The sequence below is a fragment of the Antechinus flavipes genome, chromosome 4 (genome assembly GCF_016432865.1).
Source record: "Antechinus flavipes isolate AdamAnt ecotype Samford, QLD, Australia chromosome 4, AdamAnt_v2, whole genome shotgun sequence".
NCBI lineage: Eukaryota > Metazoa > Chordata > Mammalia > Dasyuromorphia > Dasyuridae > Antechinus > Antechinus flavipes.
This window is the reverse complement of record NC_067401.1, coordinates 408,355,452-408,381,849: the sequence shown is the minus strand read 5'-3', so window position 1 is coordinate 408,381,849 and position 26,398 is coordinate 408,355,452. Positions and strand designations below refer to the sequence as shown.

Here is a 26,398-nt window from a genome sequence, read left to right as displayed (position 1 = left end):
TATTTATAAAAATACAGCAAATGTCTACTTGAACACGATTAATTTCCAGACTACCCAGACACTAAGAAATTATTTTCAGACGTTTATCAAAATGAAGCACTATGAATATAACTACAGAGGAAAATGTCTACAAAAACTTCAAGATCTTGCAATTATGTCAAGAGAAAAAGATTTATATAGATCTGGTCTTATTTTTTAAATGCATAGAATATAGGATTTTAAACACATTTTATTAAAATAGTTATCAAATTTTAAAAAACAAAAAGTTCAAATTAAAAATCCCTAGAACTCACTCTTATATAGTAACAAAAAATAGAAATTGCTATTTCTTTTGTACAGACATCATACCTCCTCCCCCCTCCACTTTAATGGAATACCTGAATTGTTTGCAGGTTAGTTAGTAATAAGTTTTGTCCTCTTTGTTCAGCTAACAAAGATTCTCTCTGTTGCGAGAGGCGAACTTCTGACAATTTCAACATTTCCTTTTCCTTTTTCAAATTTTCTGCTCTTACCTTAAAAGGAAAAAAAATGATAAAGTTTTGTGGGAAAAAATAAAAATCAAATACATATTTAATTCAACAAGCATTAATAGAAGGCCTATTATATACTAGATATTTTAGAAAATGCTAAGGTATCAGGAAAAGCAGAGTTCTTCATTCATAATAAACAAAATGCTAAACTTAGACAACATTTAAGTTCTTCCAAGGGGATCAGTTAGGGATGCTATGATTACCAACTCTTTCTCTGACCCTGCTCCATCAGGCTGTATATTCAGAGAGAGAGACAAGGCCAGCAGTGCATCCTTACAGCTTTACTTAATCCCTTCCTCCAAACCACTGAGAATTCTCAGAATAGAAAGGGATTAGAGCTGGGGGAGGAGAGAGCTATTAGCAAATCACTCTTGTTATGGCTCTTCAACTGCCAACCCCATCATGATCCTTCCATCACTTGGATAAGCTATAGATCATCAATTACAACCATTCTTATGAGATAGAATACCACCAGGGCTTAGTATGGATATTGCCTTTCATCTGCTGATTCATCTATCCATCTCTCTACTGAACCCTGAGCATTTTCAAGACTCTCCATCAGTTCTGCAGCTGAATTCTTTCTAGACGCACATTTGCGCATGCGCACGCACAGACACACACACACACACACACACACACACACACACACTATCTGAAACACAAAAGTGTGACCTTCTTGAGAACTCTGGCACTTAGCATAGTGTTTAATAAAGCTTTTCCATTCACCCATGGAATTCAATAAACTTGGAATACCAAGAGACAAGGAGAAACTCAGAGGTTTTAAAATCACAACACTTAGTTACTTATATTCTTAGTATAGGGAGCACAAGCAACAAAAATATTATAAAGATAAGCCTATATTGCTCTGGGGTGGTTCTTTGTTCAATTTAAGGGGTTAATACTTCCCATTTCTAGGAATAAAGAAGGGTTTTTATGACTAGTATGTAACATGGTAATAGCTTTCCAGATCTATTTTTATCAATAGAAAGTTTGTAGTTCAGGCCCTTATCATCTTAACATATGGGCTATTGTTATAGTTGTTGATGGGTCTGCCTGCCTCAAATCTCTCCTCACTCCAATCAGCCACTAAAGTGATTTTCCTAAAGCACAGGTCTGATCTACCTCCCACCCCTAGCTTCTCAAAGCCTCCAGGATCAAATACAAGATGCTGTTTCATAACAAAGGCTCCTACTATTTTTCAAGTCTTTTTACATCTTATTACTACTCCCTAACACATAGTCTTCAATCTAGTGACACAAGTCTCCTGGCTATTCTACAAATAAGACTCAAGGTCTCAGCTCTAGAAATTTGCTGGTTGTCTCTTATCCTTAGAACCTTTCTTTGCTTTCACTATTGACCTACCTAGCTCCCTTCAAGTCCCAACCAAAATCCCATCTTCTATTAGAAGGCTTCTCTAACCCCTCTTAATTCCAGTCCTTTGCTTTTTTAAATTCTTATTTATCCTATATATATATATATATATATATATATATATATATATATATATATATATATATATATATATATATATATATATATATACACACAGGATATATATACAGTTAGTATATAGTTTGCTTTGTATTTATATGCTGTCTCCTGTACTTCCAGTGATTAGAGTACTGTGTCTGGTACATAGTAAGTGCTTAATAAAAGTTTATTTTTTTATTGATATTTGCCCTATTCCCCCCCTACCCCCTTACTGGCGCAATGTCCCCTTTCACACTATAGTCTATTTAGTTGAACCAGATAAGTTTATACATCTTAAAGGAATGATTTTTTAAAAATTATCTGAACAAAGTAAAGATGTATAAAAGTCAAAATGACATGCTACTATTTCCTTACTTCATGTCTGGATAATCAAAATTTACATAATAGTTTATACTTAATGGCTAGTTGTTAATAATTAGTTGGACTGATTCTTAAATTTTCTATCTCTTATTGGAATACTAGTAAATGCCCATTTCCAATTAACAGTACAGTACACTGGACAAGGATCTATTCATAGGGCTAGGAAGCTCTACATTTAAGCCAAACCTTTGACAAGTGCTGGCTATGTGACTGGTAATTCATTCAATTCCTTAGTGTTCCAGGGAACTCTCTTAAGTCTCTAAATTTTGAAGAGAGTTCATTGATAGAGTAAGTTTGCTTATCTGAGAGTTTGCTTAGCTGAGCGTTTCCTTATACTAGCAACTGTCCAATATTTTGGTTTCAGGCCCTCTTTAGAAATTACTGAAAACCTCTCTTCCTCGAAAAGCTTTTGTTATAAGAGCTATGGCTATCAGTGTTTATAGGATTAGAAACTAAGGTGTTCTTTTATTATTATGAAAAGTTTTAAACTTCAGGACCACACTTTGAGAACTGCTCTTTAGTTTCTATGATCAAATGATATATAAAATCTGCATGGTAAAGATTACTTGCTATCCACAAACCAGTTGTAAGATCCAAAAATATCTAAGTTATATCTATGTTAAACTTATGTTTAAAAAATTAAAAAAAAAAAAAAAAAAAAAAAAAAGCAAGAGCACTTTTAGGTAAAATCTACAAAAGGAAAATTAATCTTACTTCTGCAACTGCCAACTTCTCATTTGCTCCTCTTAGATCTTGAGTCATTGTATTGATGATCTGCTCCTGCTTTTGAGTGGTTGCAGTGAGTTTTTGATTTCTCTCATGTAAAGACGTAATTTCTCGACGGTATCCCTCGACATTGTCTTGTAGCATTTCATAGCTTGCAAAAAAAAGCAAAAATACATTATAACTGGAATACTGACAAGCTCAAAAAATAAGCAGAATGAATTCTTAAAATGTTAAATTTTATTTAAAAAGAATGCAGAAATAGGTACCATACTGTATAAAGGGTCACACTTTTCTCTCAAATTTGGTTTGAATAAAACCTAAATGTAACCTAGTTAAGTGACCAAACTTGGAATACATGGAATAATAATTTCATATGAAATGGAAAAACACTTCCTTATGCCAAAATGGTAAACTATTCACTTTTATATAACAAATCCTTAATACTGATTAGCTAAAAAACAAACAACCCTGTAAAAAGTTACAGTGAACTTAAACTAGATTCTAATTAAATAGAAAAGTACCTGACATTTCATGTTAGTGAATATAAAGAAAAGAGCAAATGATTAGATGGCTTTTCCATTTTAAACAGAAACAGATTTACCGTTTAGAAGCAAAATCTAGCTGAGTAGAAATCTTGGTATTCTGTGACCGTAAATCTGTAACTTGCTCCTGAAGTTTCTCAACTTGTTCGTTTTGAATTTTATCATTTTCTACCTTTTCTTTTTTGTAGTTTTCAAAAATTTCCTGCAACTACACATTAAAGAGAAATTATTGGATGATGCTGAAAACTTTCCTTCTTAAAACATGCCCTAGAAAAAGAAAAAGAAGAATTATACCTGCTTAAGTGCAGCCTTGGCCTCTATTGCCTCTGTTGACTCAACTGTGGAAACTGGAGCAGGAGTGGAGATGGTCTGTGACACACCTGAAGAATGCTTTGGTGTGGACATCAGGGAAATCTCCTCTAAGCTTGACGCTTCATAAAAACAAAATGAGCACAGTAGTTATCAGAGTTGTTTTTAGTTTCCTGCATGTCTTTGCATTTATTGCATCATTTTTTAAAAATAATGAAATGGGCATTAGTTATTTGAATTAGATAAGTGCAGAATTTAGTATTACATGTGTCCTTCATTGTTTTATTCAGAGAAAGATGGAAACATCATATGAGTCAAGCTAACAAGAATCACTTAGGAGCACATGACTTTTTGAAAGAAAAGAATGGCAAGTAAACACAATCAAGAAATATAATTCTTTTGTTAGAACTAGATCATTTCTTAACATAAAGACTTTAGAAATATATTAAATTTATTTTTTCCCCAAGTACCTGGAAGTTTAAATAATGTCTACCTTGCAATGGAATAACAACTCCAGTTGTCTGTGACAACAAAATACGATACATGTCACGCTGACGGACTATTGAATCAACAAGTTGCATCTGATGGTGTCGGGATTCACGAAGTTGTTCCAATTCAGTGAGGGCACTCTCAAGTTGAAGTTGAAGTTCAGTAATTCTGCAAGAAAAATATAGTTATATACTTTAAAGAAATGTCATTGACTAAATTTTGATAGTTCCACCACAAATTATTACAGGCTTCTACGTTATAATACTCTACATAATATCATACATATCCTCCTGTGCTGGGGGTGAAGAAGACATGATCTATATAAGACACAGTAAATCTATTATAGAGTTAATATGTAATAGGGGGATATGAAATATATGCATAGAAAGAAAATGGAGCATCAAGTGCAAACCAAAATGATTAGAGTTTAATGGAAGATAATTGTTTCATAGAAATGTTTGAAATTGGCTTTAAACAATATTAAGATTTTAATGGGTAGATGGGGGAGGAAATCCCAAGCATATGAGCATAAGACTATACAATACAAAATATAAATCAAATTAACAATGAAAATGATGGATAATTTTAAATTTATGAATTTTTTTCTCTGAATACCTCTAGCTAGTTCAAACCATTTGAATGCTTTGAAAAATTCATTTAATGCCACTAAGCATGCATAAAGTATCTAGTACTTATACAAAGAACTTTTAAATACATAAGATTATTGAAATGTACAATTTATCAAGAACAATGTGTTGATTCCAAGAATCTTTGTTTTGGTATCTCCAGTACTTAACAGAGTGTTCTGCACCTTTTAAGTACTTAAGAAATGCAAGCTGGTCCAATTGGGGAGGAAAAAAAACAACACCCCCAAAAACCAATTCAAAATACTATCTAGATTATTCTTTTTACTATCATTTTAATCCACTTAAAAAAATTTTTTTTCAGTCTTTCGTAATATCTATTTTTGTTTTCTCATTATTAATGAATTCAAATGATTTTACAATTTAAATTTACAAATTTAAATGACTTATTCTCTTAATTATATTTTCCTAAGGTTAACATAAAAAAATCCTAACAAGACAGAAAACCCATTACATAAATCAAAGGAAGATTATCTTATTAAAGCAAAACATAAAAATAGATTATTAATTAATAACTCTCAACTTTTTACCTTGAAGAAGTTGTTTCTTGTTCTTCTCTTTCTCTTGTCTCTCCAAGCTCCCTAAGGGCTACTAAAAGGCGCTGATTCTGTTGCTGAAGTTCTTCAATATTTCTGTAGGAGACTAGATGCTGTGATATAACTTCAGATGAACTACTGATGTCAGCAGAACTTACTTCTTCATCACGAATTACATGATTACCCCTTGCTTCTTCAAGTTCCATCAAAAGAACTCTAATCTGAAAGAGGATACAATGTTATTAAAGTATTGCTGATTTGGTCTGAAATAAACAATATATTTAAAACAAAGCAAATTTCTAAGAAATCATTCTCATGTCCTTGTTATTTTAAAGACTTCAGAGAGGAAAAAAAACAGTTAACAGTTAACACAGTAGAGTTTTAAGACTTGCAAGAAAGGAAGATCTAAATCTGAATACTGCCTCAGACTCTTATTACATCCTCAGTTTTCTCATTTGTAAAATGGGAATAACAGCACCTATTTCATAGGATTACTGTAAAAGATTAATTAAAGTGCTTTGCAAGCCTGAAAGCATTATATAAACATCTATTATAAGCAGCAGTACCACTTTAATTAATCACCTAAAAAAAGCCTTCCATCTTATCATTTAGATATTGATAGTTTCAAAGTAAAAGACAGTTTTTGGTTAAATCCAAGCAATTTTGATATAAGTAAAATTGCATTTATTATCTAAAAAGTTGTCAAATACATAAACTCCCCCCCCTCCCCAAGATATTGTTTAGCAATATCAGTAAAATAATATAACAAGATAAAGTATCTTGGTAAGAGAAACATAATAGACATTAACTTTAAAATCTAATTCCTTGTAAAGTGTCATTTGATATAAAGTGGGTCAATCCTTATTCCCTATAGGGAAGGATTTACTAAGGAAAGGAACTACTATAAAGGTAATTTAACCTCTGAAACACTGATCCCCAAAGGCAGAATCAGAGGAAGGCCTAAGTGCTAAAATTCAAATTTTCTAACCTGTTGTGATAGATCTTTCACTTGTATTTCCATTCTTTGGTTGTCCCTTTCAAGTACAGATGAATGTTTGTTGGCTTTATCAGTGTCTTCTTGCAATCGCTGTATTTCCTATAAACCAGAAATAGTTTAAAACTTGCAAAAATCAGAATTTCTATCTAAGACAAAAATTTTGCTCTAAGAAATTTGAGACTACCATTATCAAAGACTGCTTAGAAGTATAGCAGATTAGTACTAAATCACAGAAGGGAAATGTTAAAAAAGGAAATAACCCTTAAGAATTTCAATCATGTCTGTTCTGACTGACTCTAAAGAGAACATTCTTTACAATATGCCACTGAGCAGTTACTTGTTACTATCAATTTTAAATTTTTACAAAATTTAAAATAAACTAATAAATCATGTTTCATCTTTACCTATTCCCTAGGTTGGAACAAAGAAGAGTACACTCACCTTCATTGCTTGCTCAAGCTTAACAGATAAACTTGCCACAGCCTTTTGGGCACGTTCATATTCCTCACGTTGGCGTTTTAAAATTGGTGCTTTTGCTTCAACTTCTTTTACTATTTCATCTAGATATTTATTAATTCTCTTATTCTCCAGCTTCTCTAGGAGCAGTTGATCTTGTGTTTCTACATATGCATTGTATAGCTGTTAAGAGAAAACATAACCATGTTGAGTCTAAGTACAATATTAAAGGACAGGTAAGAACACAATAGTTCACAAATGAAATTTAAAAGAAATTTTTTGTGACATTAATTAGGCAGTCATTTCACGAATATGGATATTACCAAGTCAATTCTAGGCATGATTCTTCTAAGTAATAACTTGCAGTTCTGGAATTTTAAATCAAAATGTTTTATTATACTTAAATTTTAAAAATCTCACCTCAGTTAATTTCATTCCAGGTTTCACTATTTTAGCCACAGCTGCTGCAGTAGGAGACATAGCTGCGAGTTCCTCTTCAGATAATATGGCCCCTACACATATAAACACATAAATAATATTTCATAACTATACAAGCTCAAAACAAACTAAACATCTAGGTTACTGAGTTTTCCAACACATGTAAAAAGAATTTAACCTACATTTCAAGTATTTTCCAGTCTTACTTCACATTATATTCCAGCCCAACAAGGTTACCTCCTAAATGCCTTTCCTCATGATAATTTTGTGTCTGGTATACCCTCTTTCATTTGAGTACTGGATTTGAAGTTATTAGAGATTCAAGTTCAACCTGTCTTTGTCACCTAACTATTTGACTACAGGCAAGTTACTTGGTCTCTGAGCCTCAGACTAGTAGGGTAATAAAAGTACTTATATTTAAACTTAAATATTATACCACCTTTTATATATTCAAAGAACATTAATTTGTGTGCTACAAGTCACTAAAAACATTTATATGCAAATATCATCCATACCTTTCCGTTTTGTGGCTGAAAGTAGATCATTAGCATTCTCTAGTTCTCTCTCTAATTTGCCAATTTTCTCTAGCATTTCTTTTTCCATTTGGGCTTTTGATTCTTCCACTTCCATTAAATGGTCTTGCATTCCCTTGTTAGCTAAAACATTAAGACAAATTTAAAAAGAAATCATCACATTGTAGAAGAAAACCTAGAAGTTGCTAAATTTTAGTGTTAAAAATTCTTGCTTTTTCTTCTAACGTATATAAAATGAGCGCGCTTTCAAGGATGAAAGTTGATTTGAGGGGAGGAGATAATCATTCTTTATCTACTATTGTTCACTCAAAGTTCCCAATTCAATTGAATTATGTTTTAACACTCATGCCTTTGGTTCAACGTTTCTTTTGGTCTCCTGATATTCCCGTTTTCCATATAGAAAAAAAGGGATGGTAATTTAACAGTTTCACTTCATTTGTGATTTTTTCTTTGAAGGCCTATGTGTAAATGTTTTGTGTACAGTCAGAAATCAGATAGTATAATTCACACTGTGAGAAAGCTTAAGATAGGTTCTGAAAATGAACATAAACAAAGTAATAAGCCTTGACATAGATTTAGCATACTGGAGTTAGGGAAAATCTTTGTTGTTGTTCAGTCTTTTCAGCTATGTCCAAGTCTTCATCGTTCCATTTCGGATTTTCTTAGCAGAAATATGGGAAGGGGTTTACCATTTCCTTCTTTAGCTCATTTTACAGATGAGGAAACTGAGACAAAAAGGATTAAGTGATTTGCCCAGGCAAATCTAGTACACAATTAATAAATATTTGAAGCCTGATTAGAATTTAGTCTTTCTGACTCCAGGTTTGACACTGTAACCTATGTGTCAACCTTAGTTGCCCTAAGGAAAAATCTAACTTTATAAAATTGACAGAAAAGAATATGGTATGCAAGAATAGGAAAAAATAACCTAGAACAGATGATGTTATTAATGTGTATAAGATAGTGATAGACAAATAAATAGGGTATCCCAAGTCTCGGTGTAGATAAAAGCTTTAATAGCTGAAAACTGTAATAAGATTTTTGAAACATCTTGCACATATGGATATTAATGTAACACAAATGTACCTATGAAGCAACAGAACAGCTTTTTTCCCCCCTCAAAATTCTAGTACACAGTAGTATTAGAACTAAGACTAGAACCAAATTTCACTTCTAAAATACTGTTTTAAAATCTCTCAGGTAAATTTTATCACTCAGGTAAATCTACTTGATTTATGTTAATAATATCATTCGCAAGAGAAAAGGAATCTATCTTAAATATTTTCCCTCTCCTTTTAGAACTTTTCTTACCTTCTCCAGCTTCTTTTAAAAGCTTGTGAAGCTCATCCACTGCTCCAGTTAGCTCATTGCTTTTTGCTTCAGAATCATCAGCAGCACTCTTAAAATAATGTTTAATTAGAAGCTGTTAAAATCACAACAATACCAACAAGACCAGGACGCTAAAAATTTATGGTTTTGTATTTACCTTATACAAATTAGAGAGTTTTATGTGTGCATTTAGCTCATTGTGAAATTTTTCTTCCATATTGGCCTGCTGCTCCTTGGCCTAGAAAGAAAACAAAATCATAATAATCCTAATATCTCTTCACTGATAGGAGTTTTTTCAAATGGTCAAGATTAGGGAGGGTTTTCTTTTAAAAGAGAGAGAGAGGGGGAGGGAGGACAGAGAAAGAGTGCACAAGAAAATGTTATTTTTACCAAATGACAAGATGACTTAAAATTAAATTATAATCATGTTCCAAAACTGATTAAAATAACAATAAAGGCTTTAGTAAAATGATTTCATTATTTTCTGGTCCTCTAGGGAAATTATTAAGAATTTTATAATATTGAAATTAATATGTATTCCCATTTTTGACATAGCATAGCACAGTCTGTTCTTGATCTTCAGATACTAATCTATGAAGAATTAAGTCAAATATTACATATAATGATCTTACTTTTTCTTTATAATAAACTTGGAAAGCAGGTATTCTTATCTTTAGTTTATTGAGGATGAAACAAGGCACACAGAGGTGAGTAACTTGAATAGGGTCATACATACTGAGTGTCTGAAGTCAAATCTGAACTCAGGTCTTCTTTATTCCAAGTCTATTGCTTAATAAACGACACCACCTCGCTGCCTCGAATGGCTCATAAGGTCTCTTCCAGCCCCAAACTTATGAACCCAAGAATGTTTTCACATTTTCAAAGTAGTATCCGAACTTAACATACCTCTTTCAATTTGGTCAGAAGGTCTTCAACATGTTTTTGTAGATGGTCATTTGATGTTTTCAAGCCATTCACTTGTTCCTCCATCCTGGAAACCTATACGAACAAAATTTATGCAAGGAAAGGAGTGTCACAAAATTTAAATTACTTCAATTTTATGATTATACTAACAACAACAACAACAAAATCACACATTCTACTTCTCCCTCCCTCATACACATTTGCAAAAAATGTAGTAGTACAACATGGAGAATTTTTTTTTTAAAAAAATGAAATATCAAAAAATAAATCAGTTATAGAGAAATCTTAAAGAAATCTTTTTTGATTTTATAAGCAAAATATTAATATCTTCAATTTTTGGTTTATATTCCTGTTAGAATGTTGTTTTGCTTCAAAACTAAAGAAATATCTCATATAATTTGTACACACAATTCTAAAAATGAAAAGATTTGACCACAGATCCATAAAGAGAGTATTTTTATCCTACTATCTTACCTCTTCTTTTTTGTTTTCAAGATTACATTTAAGTTCCAGGATTTCATTTCCTTTTTCTCTACCAACAGCCAGAAGTTCATCCGTTTTGGTTTTTAGCTCTGTATTCAGCCATGTGTTCTGATTATATAATAATTCCTTTTCTTGTTCCAAACGTTTCTCTCGATACTACAGAAATCACAGGAAATAGTTTTACAGAGGGGGGGAAAAAGATTTAAAAGAGACAAAATAGAGTTGGTATAAAACTAAAGAATATTAGCTATATTTTTGTTTGCTTAAAGTCAGAAGTGCTTCTTGTAGTCTGTAATTTGAATAAAATCTTGCTTCATAGAAAACTGAATAAGACATGCATTGAGGATAACACTTTAAAATGTCACACACTGATTATAATTACAATTTTCTGACAAGTTTTTTTAATAAACTTTAGCTTTTAAAGCCCTATATAATGGTTTAAATCAATCTTTCCAACCTCTTATACTTTTCTTCTCTTGCTACATTTTACAATCCAGCCAAATAGGCTTCTCTATTCCTTATAAGAGGCATCCCATTTCTCATTTCCATGCCTTTGCCATCAACTTATCTTATACCTGGAATGCACCCTTCTGTCTGTATCTGTTTTACAAATTGCTCATCTTAGATAAAAAATAAACATCTAAGTTGAATTTAACAGATCATGACTAATGTCTCAGTCAGCTATGTAACCTTCCCAGTAAAAATGACAGCTCTGGATCCCTATTATTAAAGATTAGAAATACCAAAAAATTCTTATGACAACAGTAAAAAAAAATAGTTCAATTGATTGACTATATTTGAGATTTATTTTCCCAAAGTTTTAATCATGAACCACAATTTGTACATGCTGAGTACCTTAACAGAAACATCAGATGCTTGAAGTTCATCTAATTTTAACTGTAGCTCTCCTTTTGAGGTATTGCTTTCCTTGAGTTTTTCATTTAGGCGCTTAACATCCTCTAAAAGTCAGAACAGGATATTAAAATTATTAAAAGTGCTACAGTATATAAATGCCATGTCTTAGTCATTGCTGTATGTCCCTAACAATTGATACTGTAGCTTTCACATTAAGAGACACTCAACAAAGGTATTGTACATTCAGTACAATAAAATCTAAACAGCAAACAAAAAAATGCCTTTGAGCTTGCTAAATTAGTTATCTAGCTCTTCAATTCAATATTCCATGCTTTACTTGTTTTATAAATTTAACCTTCACTTGAAATGCAATCATTAGCTAATACAAGAAGTAGGAAATGAAGCAAAAATGGGAAAATGCAAATGTATTTTTGCACTTTTGCAACAGTATCCACTGTTTATATGTCTTTCATACACTCTTAAGATTCTGAAGAGATGCCACTGAGCAGCTCATCTAGGGAAACTATGCTCTGGCTCCAGATTAATAGATTAATTTTGTTTCATAACTTCTCTCTTAAAAAGAGCCATAATCTTAAAAAGATACATAAAGTAATAAGGATTAACATCTTTCAAAGCCACCCTTAAGACCAGAAATAATTATACCTTTCTTTATTGCATAGTCTAAAACGTTACGATTGAAAAGAGTGTAATTTAAGATTTCCCCTGTTAATCTTAAAAAGTAATTCAATTTAATAAGAAACAAAAGTTTTAAACATATTTTTCATACCAGTTAAATATTCAAGTTCTTGTGAACGTCTTTCACTGGTTCTGACCAAATCTCTTTTCTCAGCTTCTAATTCCTCCTTTGCTCTTGTAAGTTGACTCTATCCATTAAAATAAGAGTATAAAGTAAAAACAATGTTAACATAAGTAAGTTATTTAGCAAAGTAAAGTCACTATTAACTAGGCACATGAAATTTCAAGCTAAATTCTAGATATACAAAATACATCTTAATTTTGTCTGATTTAAATCAGCCAAAGCTTAAGTCAGGTATCTTTCTTTCAACATAATTCACATTTTCCTAATGTCAATTTTAAAAAGAATTTTGGAAGTTGAATGAATCTATGAAAATTATGCTCAGGGCTTCAGTCAGCACTAGATCTATTTTGCTTCATAATTTTTCTCATTTTAAAAGTGATTATTTTTAAAACAACTCACTGAATACATAAAGTAATAATTAAGAGTAACATTCAGAGTAAATAAATAAGCAACTCTCCCATTGTGATACATGGACAATGTATCTATGCAAATTTTCACAAGAACTCTTGGTAAGAAGAGACCATATTTCGAATAGTTTTTGTTAAAAAAAAAACAAAAACCAAGTGATTAAAAAATTAACTACTGTGGCCATAGTCTAAAATTTTATTTTTATTATTGTTGAGTCACAAGGTTTTAGCATTATGGTGGCTAAGTAATCCATTACTATAAACAGTATAAAGTTCTTTTCAATTATATTCAATGGAAATGCTTATTGGCTTCTCTAATGTTCTGAAAAGTTTTTACTGTGAAATAATCCGATGTGAATACAAACTTTATTTTGTTATTTTTTTTTTTTTGCCAAGAATCAATTGTTGTAAAGAAGAAAAAAGAATATACAACAGAAGCAATCTTACTAACTTGGAATGTGAACCACAAATAATTTGCAAATCATCTTTATGCATATGAACAATGATTATTTTACCTGAATAGCAACATGTCGATCTTGAGCAGTTTCCAATTCTTTGTTTTTCTCAGTCACTGACTTCAATTGTTGATCTGAATATAAAGAATATTAAAAAAATGACACAATACTTAAGCAGAAAAACAAAATCATACAATTTTATATCTCAAAGGGACTTCAGAGAACATGGAATCTGATTCATTCATTTTAAAGTTGAGGAAATTGAAGCCCAAATAAACTCTGACTTGACCAATGATATATATATATTGGTTCAATAGTTTCCTAATTTTACAAATATGATCATCTCCACCTATTCAAAATATATTCTTTTTTTTTTTTTAGTTTTATTTTTTTATTTTTTATTTTTATTTTTTTTTTAAATTTTTTATTTAATAATTACATTATATTGACACTCGTTTCTGTTCCGATTTTTTTCCCCCTCCCTCCCTTCACCCCCTCCCCTAGATGGCAAGCAGTCCTTTATATGTTGGATATGTTGCAGTATATCCTAGATACAATATATGTTTGCAGAACCGAACAGTTCTCTTGTTGCATAGGGAGAATTGGATTCAGAAGGTATAAATAATCCGGGAAGAAAAACAAAAATGCAGATAGTTTACATTCGTTTCCCAGTGTTCTTTCTTTGGGTGTAGCTGCTTTTGTCCGTCATTTATCAATTGAAACTCAGTTAGGTCTCTTTGTCAAAGAAATCCACTTCCATCAAAATATGTCCTCATACAATATCGTTGTCGAAGTGTATAATGATCTCCTGGTTCTGCTCATTTCACTTAGCATCAGTTCATGTAAGTCTCGCCAGTCCTCTCTGTATTCATCCTGCTGGTCATTTCTTACAGAACAATAATATTCCATAACATTCATATACCACAATTTACCCAGCCATTCTCCAATTGATGGGCATCCATTCATTTTCCAGTTTCTAGCCACTACAAACAGGGCTGCTACAAACATTTTGGCACATACAGGTCCCTTTCCCTTCTTTAGTATTTCTTTGGGATATAAGCCCAATAGAAACACTGCTGGATCAAAGGGTATGCACAATTTGATAATTTTTTGGGCATAATCCAGATTGCTCTCCAGAATGGTTGGATTCGTTCACAACTCCACCAACAATGCATTAGTGTCCCAGTTTTCCCGCATCCCCTCCAACATTCATCATTATTTTTTCCTGTCATCTTAGCCAATCTGACAGGTGTGTAGTGGTATCTCAGAGTTGTCTTAATTTGCATTTCTCTGATCAATAATGATTTGGAACACTCTTTCATATGAGTGGTAATAGTTTCAATCTCATCCTCTGAAAATTGTCTATTCATATCCTTTGACCATTTATCAATTGGAGAATGGCTTGATTTCTTATAAATTTGAGTCAGTTCTCTATATATTTTGGAAATGAGGCCTTTATCAGAACCTTTAACTGTGAAAATGTTTTCCCAGTTTGTTGCTTCCCTTCTAATCTTGTTTGTATTAGTTTTATTTGTACAAAGGCTTTTTAATTTGATGTAATCGAAATTTTCTATTCTGTGATCAGTAATGGTCTCTAGTTCATCTTTGGTCACAAATTTCTTTCTCCTCCACAAGTCTGAGAGATAAACTATTCTATGTTCCTCTAATTTATTTATAGTCTCGTTCTTTATGCCGAGGTCATAGACCCATTTTGATCTTATCTTGGTATATGGTGTTAAGTGTGGGTCCATGCCTAATTTCTGCCATACTAATTTCCAATTATCCCAGCAGTTTTTATCAAATAATGAATTCTTTTCCCAGAAGTTAGGGGCTTTGGGTTTGTCAAACACTAGATTGCTATAATTGACTATTCTGTCTTGTGAGCCTAGCCTTTTCCACTGATCCACTAATCTATTTCTTAGCCAATACCAAATGGTTTTGGTGACTGCTGCTTTATAATATAATTTTAGATCAGGTACAGCTAGGCCACCTTCATTTGATTTTTTTTTCATTAATTCCCTTGAGATTCTCGACTTTTTATTGTTCCATATGAATTTTGTTGTTGTTTTTTCTAGATCAATAAAATATTTTCTTGGAAGTCTGATTGGTATAGCACTAAATAAATAGATTAGTTTAGGGAGTATTGTCATCTTTATTATGTTCGCTCGGCCGATCCAAGAGCACTTAATATTTTTCCAATTATTTAAGTCTGACTTTATTTGTGTGGAGACTTTTTTATAATTTTGCTCATATAGTTCCTGACTTTCCTTTGGTAGATAGATTCCCAAATATTTTATGGTATCAACAGTTATTCTGAATGGAATTTCTCTTTGTATCTCTTGCTGTTGGGTTTTGTTGGTGATGTATAAAAATGCTGAGGATTTATGGGGATTTATTTTGTAGCCAGCTACTTTGCTAAAATTATGAATTATTTCCAATAGCTTTTTGGTAGAATCTCTGGGGTTCTCTAGGTATACCATCATATCATCTGCAAAGAGTGATAGTTTGGTTTCCTCATTGCCTACTCTAATTCCTTTTATATCTTTCTCGACTCTTATTGCCGAGGCTAGTGTTTCTAATACGATATTAAATAATAATGGTGATAGTGGGCAACCTTGCTTCACTCCAGATCTTACTGGGAAAGGTTCCAGTTTTTCCCCATTGCATATGATGCTTACTGATGGTTTTAAATATATGCTCCTGACTATTTTAAGGAAAAGTCCATTTATTCCTATGCTCTCAAGTGTTTTTATTAGGAATGGATGTTGGATTTTATCAAATGCTTTTTCTGCATCTATTGAGATGATCATGTGGTTTTTGTTTGTTTGGTTATTGATATAGTCAATTATGCTAATAGTTTTCCTAATATTGAACCAGCCCTGCATTCCTGGTATAAATCCTACTTGGTCATAGTGTATTATCCTGGTGACAATTTTCTGTAATCTTTTTGCTAATATTTTATTTAAGATTTTAGCATCAATATTCATTAGGGAGATTGGTCTATAATTTTCTTTCTCTGTTTTCAGCCTACCTGGTTTAGGTATCAGTACCATATCTGTGTCATAAAAGGAGTTTGGTAGGACTCCTTCAATCCCTATTTTTTCAAATAGTTTATATAACATTGGAGTTAATTGTTCTTTAAATGTTTGGTAGAATTCACATGTAAATCCATCTGGTCCTGGGGATTTTTTCTTAGGGAGTTGATTGATAGTTTGTTCTATTTCTTTTTCTGAGATGGGACTGTTTAGGATATTTACTTCTTCCTCTGTTAGTTTGGGCAAGCTGTATTTTTGGAGGTATTTTTCTATTTCATTTAAGTTGTCGAATTTATTGGCATAAAGTTGGGCAAAGTAACTCCTAATTATTGCTCTAATTTCCTCTTCGTTAGTGGCGAGTTCTCCCTTTTCATTTTTAAGACTAACAATTTGATTTTCCTCTTTCCTTTTTTTAATCAGATTTACTAAGGGTTTGTCTATTTTGTTGGTTTTTTCATAGAACCAACTCTTAGTTTTATTAATCAATTCAATAGTTTTTTTACTTTCAATTTTATTGATCTCACCTTTTACTTTTAGAATTTCAAGTTTAGTGTTTGACTGGGGGTTTTTAATTTGTTCCTTTTCTAGCATTTTTAATTGCAAACCCAATTCATTGACCTTCTCTTTCTCTATTTTATACAAATAGGCCTCTAGAGATATGAAATTTCCCCTTATTACCGCTTTGGCTGCATCCCATACATTTTGGTATGATGTCTCATTATTATCGTTTTCTTGGGTGAAGTTATTAATTATGTCTATGATTTGCTGTTTCACCCAATCATTCTTTAGTATGAGATTATTTAGTTTCCAATTATTTTTTGGTCTACTTCCCCCTGCTTTTTTGTTGAATGTAATTTTCATTGCATCGTGGTCTGAAAAGGATGCATTTACTATTTCTGCCTTACTACATTTGAGTTTGAGGTTTTTATGTCCTAATATATGGTCAATTTTTGTATAGGTTCCATGAACTGCTGAAAAGAAAGTGTATTCCTTTCTGTCTCCAATACATTTTCTCCAGAGATCTATCATATCTAACTTTTCTAGTATTCTATTTACCTCTTTGACTTCTTTCTTATTTATTTTGTGGTTTGATTTATCTAATTCTGAGAGTGCAAGGTTAAGATCTCCCACTATTATAGTTTTACTGTCTATTTCTTCTTGCAGCTCTCTTAGTTTCTCTTTTAAGAATTTAGATGCTACCCCACTTGGTGCATATATGTTTAATATAGATAGTGCTTCATTATCCATGCTACCCTTTAGCAAGATATAGTGTCCTTCCTTATCTCTTTTAATTAGGTCAATTTTTGCTTTAGCTTGATCTGAGATCAGGATGGCTACCCCTGCTTTTTTGACTTCACCTGAAGCATAGTAGATTTTGCTCCAACCTTTTACCTTTAACCTGCATGTATCTCCCCGCTTCAGGTGTGTTTCCTGTAAACAACATATTGTAGGATTCTGGCTTTTAATCCATTCTGCTAACCGCTTCCTCTTTATGGGGGAGTTTACCCCGTTCACGTTTATGGTTAGAATGACCAATTCTGTATTACTTGCCATCTTGTTAACCCCGGTTTATGCTTTCCTCCCTTCTTTCCCCTTTCCCCCCCTTCCAAGTATTAAGCTTGTGAGCACCCCTTGCTTCTCACAGCCCTCCCTTTTTAGTGTCCCTCCCCCCGCCTTAGAGTTCCTCCCCCTATCTTACCCCTTTCCCTCCCAGTTCCCGTATTCCCTTCCGCTTAGCTTATTCCTTCCCTTTCCACTTTTCCCTTCTCACTTTTCAATGAGATGGGAGAAGTTTCACCATAGATTGAATATGTCTTAAGATTTTTCACTTAAAGCCAATTCTGAAGGCAGTAAGATACCCACTATATTCATCCCCCTCCATTCTTTCTCTCAGATATAATAGGTTTCCTATGCCTCTTCATGAGATGTACTACCCCCACTTTACCCTTTTTCTGGTACAATGTCCTTTCCACATCAATTTCTAGAACAAGGTATACATGTATTCTTTATGCATCTATATAGTCAAAATATAGTTCCCAAGATTAATCTTTACCTTTTTAGATTTCTCTTGAGTTCTATATTTGTAGATCAAACTTTTTGTTAAGTTCTGGTTTTTTCATCAGAAATAGATGAAATTCGCTTACTTCGTTGAATGTCCATCTTCTTCCCTGGAAAAAGATGCTCATTCTCGCTGGGTAAGTTATTTTTGGTTGCATACCAAGTTCCTTAGCCTTTCGGAATATCATATTCCAGGCCCTTCGATCTTTTAATGTGGATGCTGCCAGATCCTGGGTGATCCTTATTGTGGCTCCTTGATACTTGAATTGGGTTTTTCTAGCCGCTTGCAATATTTTTTCTTTCATCTGAGGGTTCTGGCATTTGGCCACTATATTCCTTGGTGTTTTGATTTTAGGATCCCTTTCAGTGGGTGATCGATGAATCCTTTCAATGTTTATTTTTTCCTCTGTTCCTATGACTTCTGGGCAGTTCTCTTTGATAATTTCCTGGAAGACAGTGTCCAGGCTCTTTTTTTCATCATGTTTTTCTGGGAGTCCAATGATTCTCAGATTGTCTCTCCTGGATCTGTTTTCCAGGTCTGTTGTCTTCCCCAGAAGGTATTTCACATTTTTCTCCATTGTTTGATTTTTTTGGATTTGCTTGACTGATTCTTCTTGTCTCCTCGAGTCATTCAATTCCACTTGTTCAATTCTGATTTTCAGTGAAGTATTCTCTTCACTCACTTTTTTAAAATCTTTCCCTAATTGTCCAATTGAGTTCTTTCGTTCTGTGGAATTTTTTTCCATTTCGCCAATTTTGTTTTTTAGAGAGCTGTTTTCTGTTTCCAGTTCACTAATCCTATTTTTCAAGGATTTTACTTCTTTATCCACTCTCTCTTTAACTTTCTCCAGGCTCTTTTGCCAAGCCTCCCTCTCCTTTTCCCAAGCCTCACTCTGCTTTCCCCATTTTTCTTCTAGCTCCCTTGTGAGAGCCTTTTTAATCACTTCTATGAGGTTCATCTGTGCTGAGGAACAGACAATCTCCTCCTTTGGGGATTCACCTGGGGACTGCCTGTTTTTAGTCTCCTCAGGATTTAGAGTCTGCTCTCTATCTGTGTAGAAGCTGTCAAGGGTTAAAGTCCTCTTCAGCTTCTTGCTCATTCTGTCTATTAATCAGAGACAAACTACCAAAGAAAAACAGAAAAAACTGGAGTCTTTCTTTGGGGGGGGGCTGGGTGTGTTATCGAGCTTCCTCTACAGACTGCAGGGGGCAGCAGTGAGGCACTAGCAGGACTGTGCTGCGCCTGCGCTCTGAGATCCCAAAGCGTGCTGAGTCACTGAGGGGGGGAAGGGGGGGCGGCCAGGTCCTGAGAGACTCCAGCTGTTTGGGGTTGTATTCTTCACCCCCCCGTGTTTTTAGCTTCTCTGCTGGGCTGTTGACTTGCTGCCGGAGGAAAGTATCCAAACCTGTAGCGAAGCTCTCCCCGCAGAAACGGCTACGATCACTCCCCACCCCCTCTCCAGTCTGCTCCTGTGCCCTCACTGCCGCTGCCCGCCGCCTGCGCCCGATCTAAAACCGCCCCAGCCCTCCAGTAAAGACAGACCTTTCTTGGCGGATCTCAAGGATGGCTTCTCTTGGTAACTATTTGTGGGTTTTTTTCAGTCAAGCATTGATTCAGAGGCTTGTAATGAAATGGATAGTGAGAGAAAGCGTGGAGCTTATGCAGCTGTGAGCCTCCTCTCCGCCATCTTAACCGGAAGTCCCCAAAATATATTCTTTGTTTTGCACCAGACCTAGCAAAGTAATGAAGAACTCCCCATACCAATATAGATAAGCACCTAAGAAAGTTGCCCGGAATATTGGGAGATTCAGTCACATGTTTTATTAGTGTAAAAGACAGCACTTGAACTCAGATTATCCTGATTGCAAACAGTAATCTTCTATGTAATCAGTGCTGACTCAACAAAATATATATCACATATGAAAGTGTTCGCAATGGCTATATTTGCAAACAAATTAAGAAGACTTGGACATACAGTGACAGTAAAAACTATTTTAAAAATAAGAATATAGGTACAAGGGGAAAAAGACTAAAAATTACTTTTGAATTCATGGATAATTACCATTTGACAGATTTATAATCCCACCTAAAGAAAAAGGTATAACATCACTTTAGTAGAGATAAAATTAAATGATGAATGAGATTTACCCATAGATTTAAATGTTAGAAAGGACCTTAAAAGTTATTTGGAGAGGGTAGATGATATGAAGATACTCATCAAGAAAATGAATGAATGGAAAAAGAAAGCAATTACTAGGTGCCAATCACCATGTAAAGGACTAGAAACACAAATATAAAACCAAAACAATCCTGGGTTTTCAAAAAAACTTTACAATTCTAAAGAAAGAAACTTCACAAACATAGCAGAGTAATGCAAAATAAAACTTTTTAGTCACAGAGATAATGTGTAAAAGAGTAAAAGGGGAAACTGATTGACTTGCCCTTTTCAGAAGCAATGAAAGTGTTAATTTGATGATCATTTTCAAAACAATAAGAGGGCAGAGAATGAGGTTCATATGTACTGGTGGAGATAAATGGTCAAGAAGCATGATTCCATAGGGGCAGTTGGAATTAGTAACTGGAGTTCTGGTTTGGACAGTGGGGGTAGAAATCATATTGTACTTGTTATCAGAATCATGAGATAATTATGTTTAGGATCTATAATCATAAAACATAGCTTAAACATTTTCTCTAGTGTCTGGGAAGACTGATAAAAATACACACACTATTCCTATTTCAAAACTTCACTATTATTTTACCGTTACTGGTCTCTGAGGTGGCAGGTAATATAAACATTTACTGATTGTTTTAAAGTTACTATTCTTCCTATTAATTTAATAGTAACCGAATTTCTATAGCTCTTTTAAAGTTTTCAAGTGTTTTACAGAGTATCTCACTGAACCTTCACAATAACTCCTGGAATCGATGCTATTAATTTCCTTTACAGATGAGGCAAAAGAGTCTGAGAAAGTTAAGTAATTTGCCCCATCATATAGGTGGTATTTGAGGCAAGATTTAAACTCAATTATTCCTCTCTCCACTATATAATTTAGAGGGCTATACATTCTTAGAGATATTAAATAGGACTTAAATGCTATGAAATACTATATACTTGTGCCTGACTAGTAGGGTTTCTAACCAGCTTCCTACCTGTAGTTAAAAAAAGGAAAATGTTGCACTACACTAAAGAATAGTATCAAGAAGAAATAACATTTACTTAAGAATTTAAGGGATGCTAAGAGCATTTTTAATAGCACCAATGGAAATTTAAAACACTTATAATTCAAATAAGCAGAGGAAAGATCTTTGGGTCCTGTGAAGAGGGAAGATAACTTACAGATATAATTTCTGTAGTAGAAGGGACTTCAGAGGTTATTTAATCCAAGCAATTGAACAGGAATCACCTCTACAAAACCCCCCAACTTATACTGAGAACAAAAGGAAAATTCCTATTCTAAATATTCATCCACACAGCTGCTAATCATTTTTTGAAAGCAAAGATCTGATCATATCATATCCCTCTTCCTCTCAACTTTTCAAAAAATTCTAGAAGTTCCCTATGACCTCTATGACTTGACAGATTTTATTATCTTTCTACTTTGGCTGCTTCCTATCTTACCAGTCTTCTTACATACTATTATCCTCCAGATATTTTTTCAGGCTCCACCTCCATGCCTGGAACATTTTCCCTTCTCATTTCTGCTTTTTGGGATTCTTGGTTTTCTTCAAAACTCAGCTGAAGGACTATTTTATATGTGAAGTCTTTCCTGATTCATCTTCCTTAACCCTCTACTGCTAGTATGTACCCTCATGAAATTATCCATTGTTTCATTTACTCAACGTAAATTTCTACATGTCTCTTCTGAGTGTAAGCTCTTCAAGTTTCACTTTTATCTTTGCATCTCTAAATAACAGTGTCACCCTGTAGGATCCAAATAATTACTTACAGATGGACAGTTTTTAATAGGGTTTAAAAATATTGCTTGAGTGAATGGAATGATACTTGACAGAGACAAGGCAGAACTACTCAGTTCCTATTGTGCTTATATTTTCTATGGCAAGGTGACCGCCTTTGGACTAGAAATAATAGAACAAAGGCTAACAGGATATTTACAACCAAGACAGAGGAAAAGATAATAGCAAAGCATCTACTATTCTGACTTAATGAGTTCAAATCTTCAAGCCTGGATTAATTACATTCAAAGAACCAGATTGTTGCAAAGCCATTTTTGGTGATCTTTAAAAAATTGTAGAAAAAATAATAGAAGAAATACCACCAGGAATGTTTATGGAAAAATGGTTTCCTGATTTTTCAAAAGAGATGAAAATAGACCCTTCAAACTACAAGCCAGAAGACTTAATTTTATTAACTGATAAAATTCCAAATAGTATCAAGGATAATTTGGCAATATATTGAAGGAGAAAAAGGCAGTATGGACTGTTCAAGAAACAGTCATGTTATATTAGCTTAAAATCCTCTTTTGATAGATTAAGGTTACTAATTAAGAAAATTATTATGACAATATCTGGATTTCAGAAACAAACAAGTCTTTCAGGGTATTCTTGTATACAAAATGGAGAACCATAAATTGAATGACAACAGAACTATATATAAATTCAAAAAAATGGTCCCCAAAATTAGTGATTAATGGATCAAAGTCACCTTGAAGAAAAATCTCCCGGAATGCCATAGCACTGTGTCATTGACCCGATTATAGTGAATATATTTTATCAATGAATGGAAAGATTCCATAGATAATACAAATTTTACAGGAACAAATATAAAATATGTTAGGTCCCAGAATCAGAGGCCAAAAAAATCATTTGACAAACTAGAATGATGAGCTGCATCTGAGATTTAATTTAATAAGGATAACAAGGCTCATAAGATAACTCTCATCATCCACAAAATTCACTTTCACGGGCTCTGTACTTTTGCTTTTATTCATTCCCTAAAGCTAAAATGCCCTTCCTTCCTCCTCTTCTTTACCTGAAGTGGCAGACATTCTTTAAAGGCTAACTCAAATGCCATTTCCCAAAAAGTGTTCCCTGATCTCCAAAGTTGGGAATAACTTCCTTCTTATGTGGGACTTTTTAAATGTCTCTAATGCATCAATCTTGAAACTGTATATGAGAATGTATATAGTGCTGCTCTACAGATTATAAGTTTCTCTAATACAGGGGCAATGTTTTTCATAAATTTTTTTCCTTTCCTATTACTCTGTGTATTGAATATGTGCTTATTATATGTACTGATATAATTCTGATATTTTAAATCTTATAATCATAAAAGAAATCTTAGCAGTCATCTAGTCCAGTCTTTATCCAAATTGTGAATCCTAACTGCAACAACTGGTTATTTAGTGTCTACTTTAAAACTTCCAATGATACCAGATCTATAGATTCCATAAGCAAGCCATTTTATTTGTGGACAGCTCTGTTTCCTGTATATTCTCAAAAATTAATCAATTAAGAAGTCAGATTTTTATTATAATGATAAAAGTTTTCTAATAAGGGTAAATAGCAAGAATCAAGCTGATAATTTTTTCATGCCCTTAAACTAATCAATAAAGTTGTACACAGCAAAATTAATAGTTTTTCATTAAGAACACAACACAAAGAATTAAATGGCTTTTTCTGTGATAAGATTTAAAATTCATACATTATTTTTTATTCTCACCATGATTTCCCAGATAATCACATGCTCTTTTGTCATTTAATCTCTCAATATTTGACATACAACACAAAAAATTTTTTTCCTATTTTTATTTATGCTTATTTTACCTAAAGATAAATAAAATAGGTTGGAAATCACATAGAAGCAATAACTGGATCAAAAGCTGAATATCTATAACATATACATAATGCAGTTTCTCAGAAGCTTTAGAAGACTTCAACACACCTCCAAATATTCTTATGCATAAAATCGTGTAATTAAAAAAAATACTTACTAAGTTTTTCCAGTTCTTGACGCAATATTTGGCATTCTCGGCTTTCATTTACAAGTCTCTCTTGAGACTGGGACAGCCGCTTCTCTACCTCAAAGTATTGTTGCTCTGGGAAAAGAACATCACAATTTGTTTACACTCTGTTCATGTAAATGTAAAAATGTAAAATATTTTAATAGTAAATCTTTATGTTCTGAGACTGTGAAGGAAGAAATGTAAAGTAGAGAATTTGAATAAACATGAATGAAATCAGAGAGCTGGGATGAATTAGCTGAGAGTTGAAGAAATGAGGTCCAAAAAATTTAAGGGGCTTAGAGATATCTAGTGTCAGAGCCAGGAACTGAATACCCAAGTCAGACTTCTAGTACAGTGTTTTTTAAACTACCCCCAGATAATTTACATTTTAAATCTTTGAAAAGGTCCTTTTAATGACTTTAAATAGCATCAAATTGAAAAAGAAATGAATCCTTGAGAGCCACTTAGAAAATCACAGATCAATACTATTAATGTATTCTATTTTTACTTCCTTTGTTAAACATTTCTCAATTATATTTTAATCGGGCATAAAATAATAATTTGACATCTCTGTATTAAAGGATTAGCCACTTATATCTCATCTTGGTGTAGAGTTGATTCTGGATTTTTATAAGCCAAGCCCTTGGAGATGGGTACACAGTAGGCACTTAAATACTTGTTGAATAAAAAAACCTTCAGAAGGAAGGAGGGCAGGTTAAAAACATATTATGTCATCTAAGGACCAAACTAGGTTTGTGCTCTGCACAAAGTTGATACTTAAGGAATACTATTCTTAAAGAAGAATGAATTGATTCAATTAAATTTTGATCAATATATGGTCAGAGTTACACTTTAAGAACATCCAGCATTTATATAGAGCATATATTAGAGAAGAAATGTGTGGGTGGTGGTGGTATAATTGAAGGAGGAGAAATAAGAACTTATTCCAATATTTCAGGGAAGAGGTAATAAAGGCCTCAACTGGGTAGAGACAATGTGTAATGTATAGGCTAGCTTTCTAGAGGTCCTTCAGACAGGCCTTAGTCTCAGCAAGATAGACACCAGGAGAATGGTCAAGAATAGAGTGTAGATTCTTTATTCTGGATCAGTCTTGATCTTAGTGCAGGAGGCATGAGAGCTACCATGGGAAGCTGGTCAAAGAATATCTATCTTCCAATTCTTCTTAGCCTTTATATATCTTATTGCAATTACATCATTACAGCATACTGATTATGTGTGAACTAGAGAACCATTACATCATCATGCTAAGTACTAAGTATATATGTGAACTACAGAACTATTATCTCATCAATTGCACTGAGTTAACACCTTGTTTCAATTATACTTCTCCAGAGTTCCAGATCTCTAAAACAATGGGAGTAGAGAGAAATCTAGGGATGAATATGAAGTAAAAAAGGTCACTTAATATACAATACCAGAAAATGGAAATGCAAGAATTAGGTGGCAAAATGGTTTAAGATACAGATTCTTAACCTGGGATCTACAGACTGCCAAGGGAGATGAGTTGTAAAATTAGGTGGGGAAAAAAATTTCACTAAAATACCACATTTTCACTAAGACTATTTTTCAACAGAAAGTTATTAAAAAAAAAAAAAAATCATGAGGGATCCCTAACACAAAAAGTAGCACTGCTAATCCAAATGAATTAGGTCTTTTGCCAGAGGAGGATTTATTATTTTTGTTGATTTGAGTCTTTTTGTATTACTTCAGAATTAACTCTCTATCTCAAAACCCCTGAACATTTTAGGACCTATCAAGATTCCTTTCCCCCGGTTTCTGATAACAATGAGGTGGCTCTTCACCTTGCCAAAGTCAAGGTCTCTACATATGTTTGATCCCTTCCCCTCTCCTGTCTTCACCAAAAGATAAGCAACCTCATTTTTAAAATCTTCTACTACTACCTATAGTGGTACTTCCCTCCTTCCTTTAGACCAGCTAGATATCCAAGTAATCAATGTCCTGAAATACAAAACAAACAAACAAAAACCCTATTACC

General features: G+C 33.2%; 1 protein-coding gene across 4 annotated transcripts in view; it reads right to left on the bottom strand.

Annotated features, from left to right (window-relative positions):
- Positions 1–26,398, bottom strand: part of TPR (translocated promoter region, nuclear basket protein) — a 70,945-nt gene that overhangs the window by 41,731 nt on the left and 2,816 nt on the right. For all 4 annotated transcript variants that reach the window (XM_051998768.1, XM_051998766.1, XM_051998767.1 and 1 more), the window contains exons 3-20: positions 24,370–24,474; positions 13,385–13,458; positions 12,430–12,526; positions 11,643–11,746; positions 10,779–10,943; positions 10,287–10,379; positions 9,538–9,618; positions 9,363–9,450; positions 8,034–8,174; positions 7,501–7,592; positions 7,066–7,263; positions 6,616–6,723; positions 5,622–5,848; positions 4,452–4,615; positions 3,944–4,080; positions 3,709–3,857; positions 3,096–3,258; positions 378–512 (exon numbers count right to left, since the gene is read on the bottom strand). In XM_051998768.1, the coding sequence (XP_051854728.1) occupies positions 378–512; positions 3,096–3,258; positions 3,709–3,857; positions 3,944–4,080; positions 4,452–4,615; positions 5,622–5,848; positions 6,616–6,723; positions 7,066–7,263; positions 7,501–7,592; positions 8,034–8,174; positions 9,363–9,450; positions 9,538–9,618; positions 10,287–10,379; positions 10,779–10,943; positions 11,643–11,746; positions 12,430–12,526; positions 13,385–13,458; positions 24,370–24,474 (2,321 nt within the window). The remainder of the gene's footprint in view (positions 1–377; positions 513–3,095; positions 3,259–3,708; positions 3,858–3,943; positions 4,081–4,451; positions 4,616–5,621; positions 5,849–6,615; positions 6,724–7,065; positions 7,264–7,500; positions 7,593–8,033; positions 8,175–9,362; positions 9,451–9,537; positions 9,619–10,286; positions 10,380–10,778; positions 10,944–11,642; positions 11,747–12,429; positions 12,527–13,384; positions 13,459–24,369; positions 24,475–26,398) is intronic.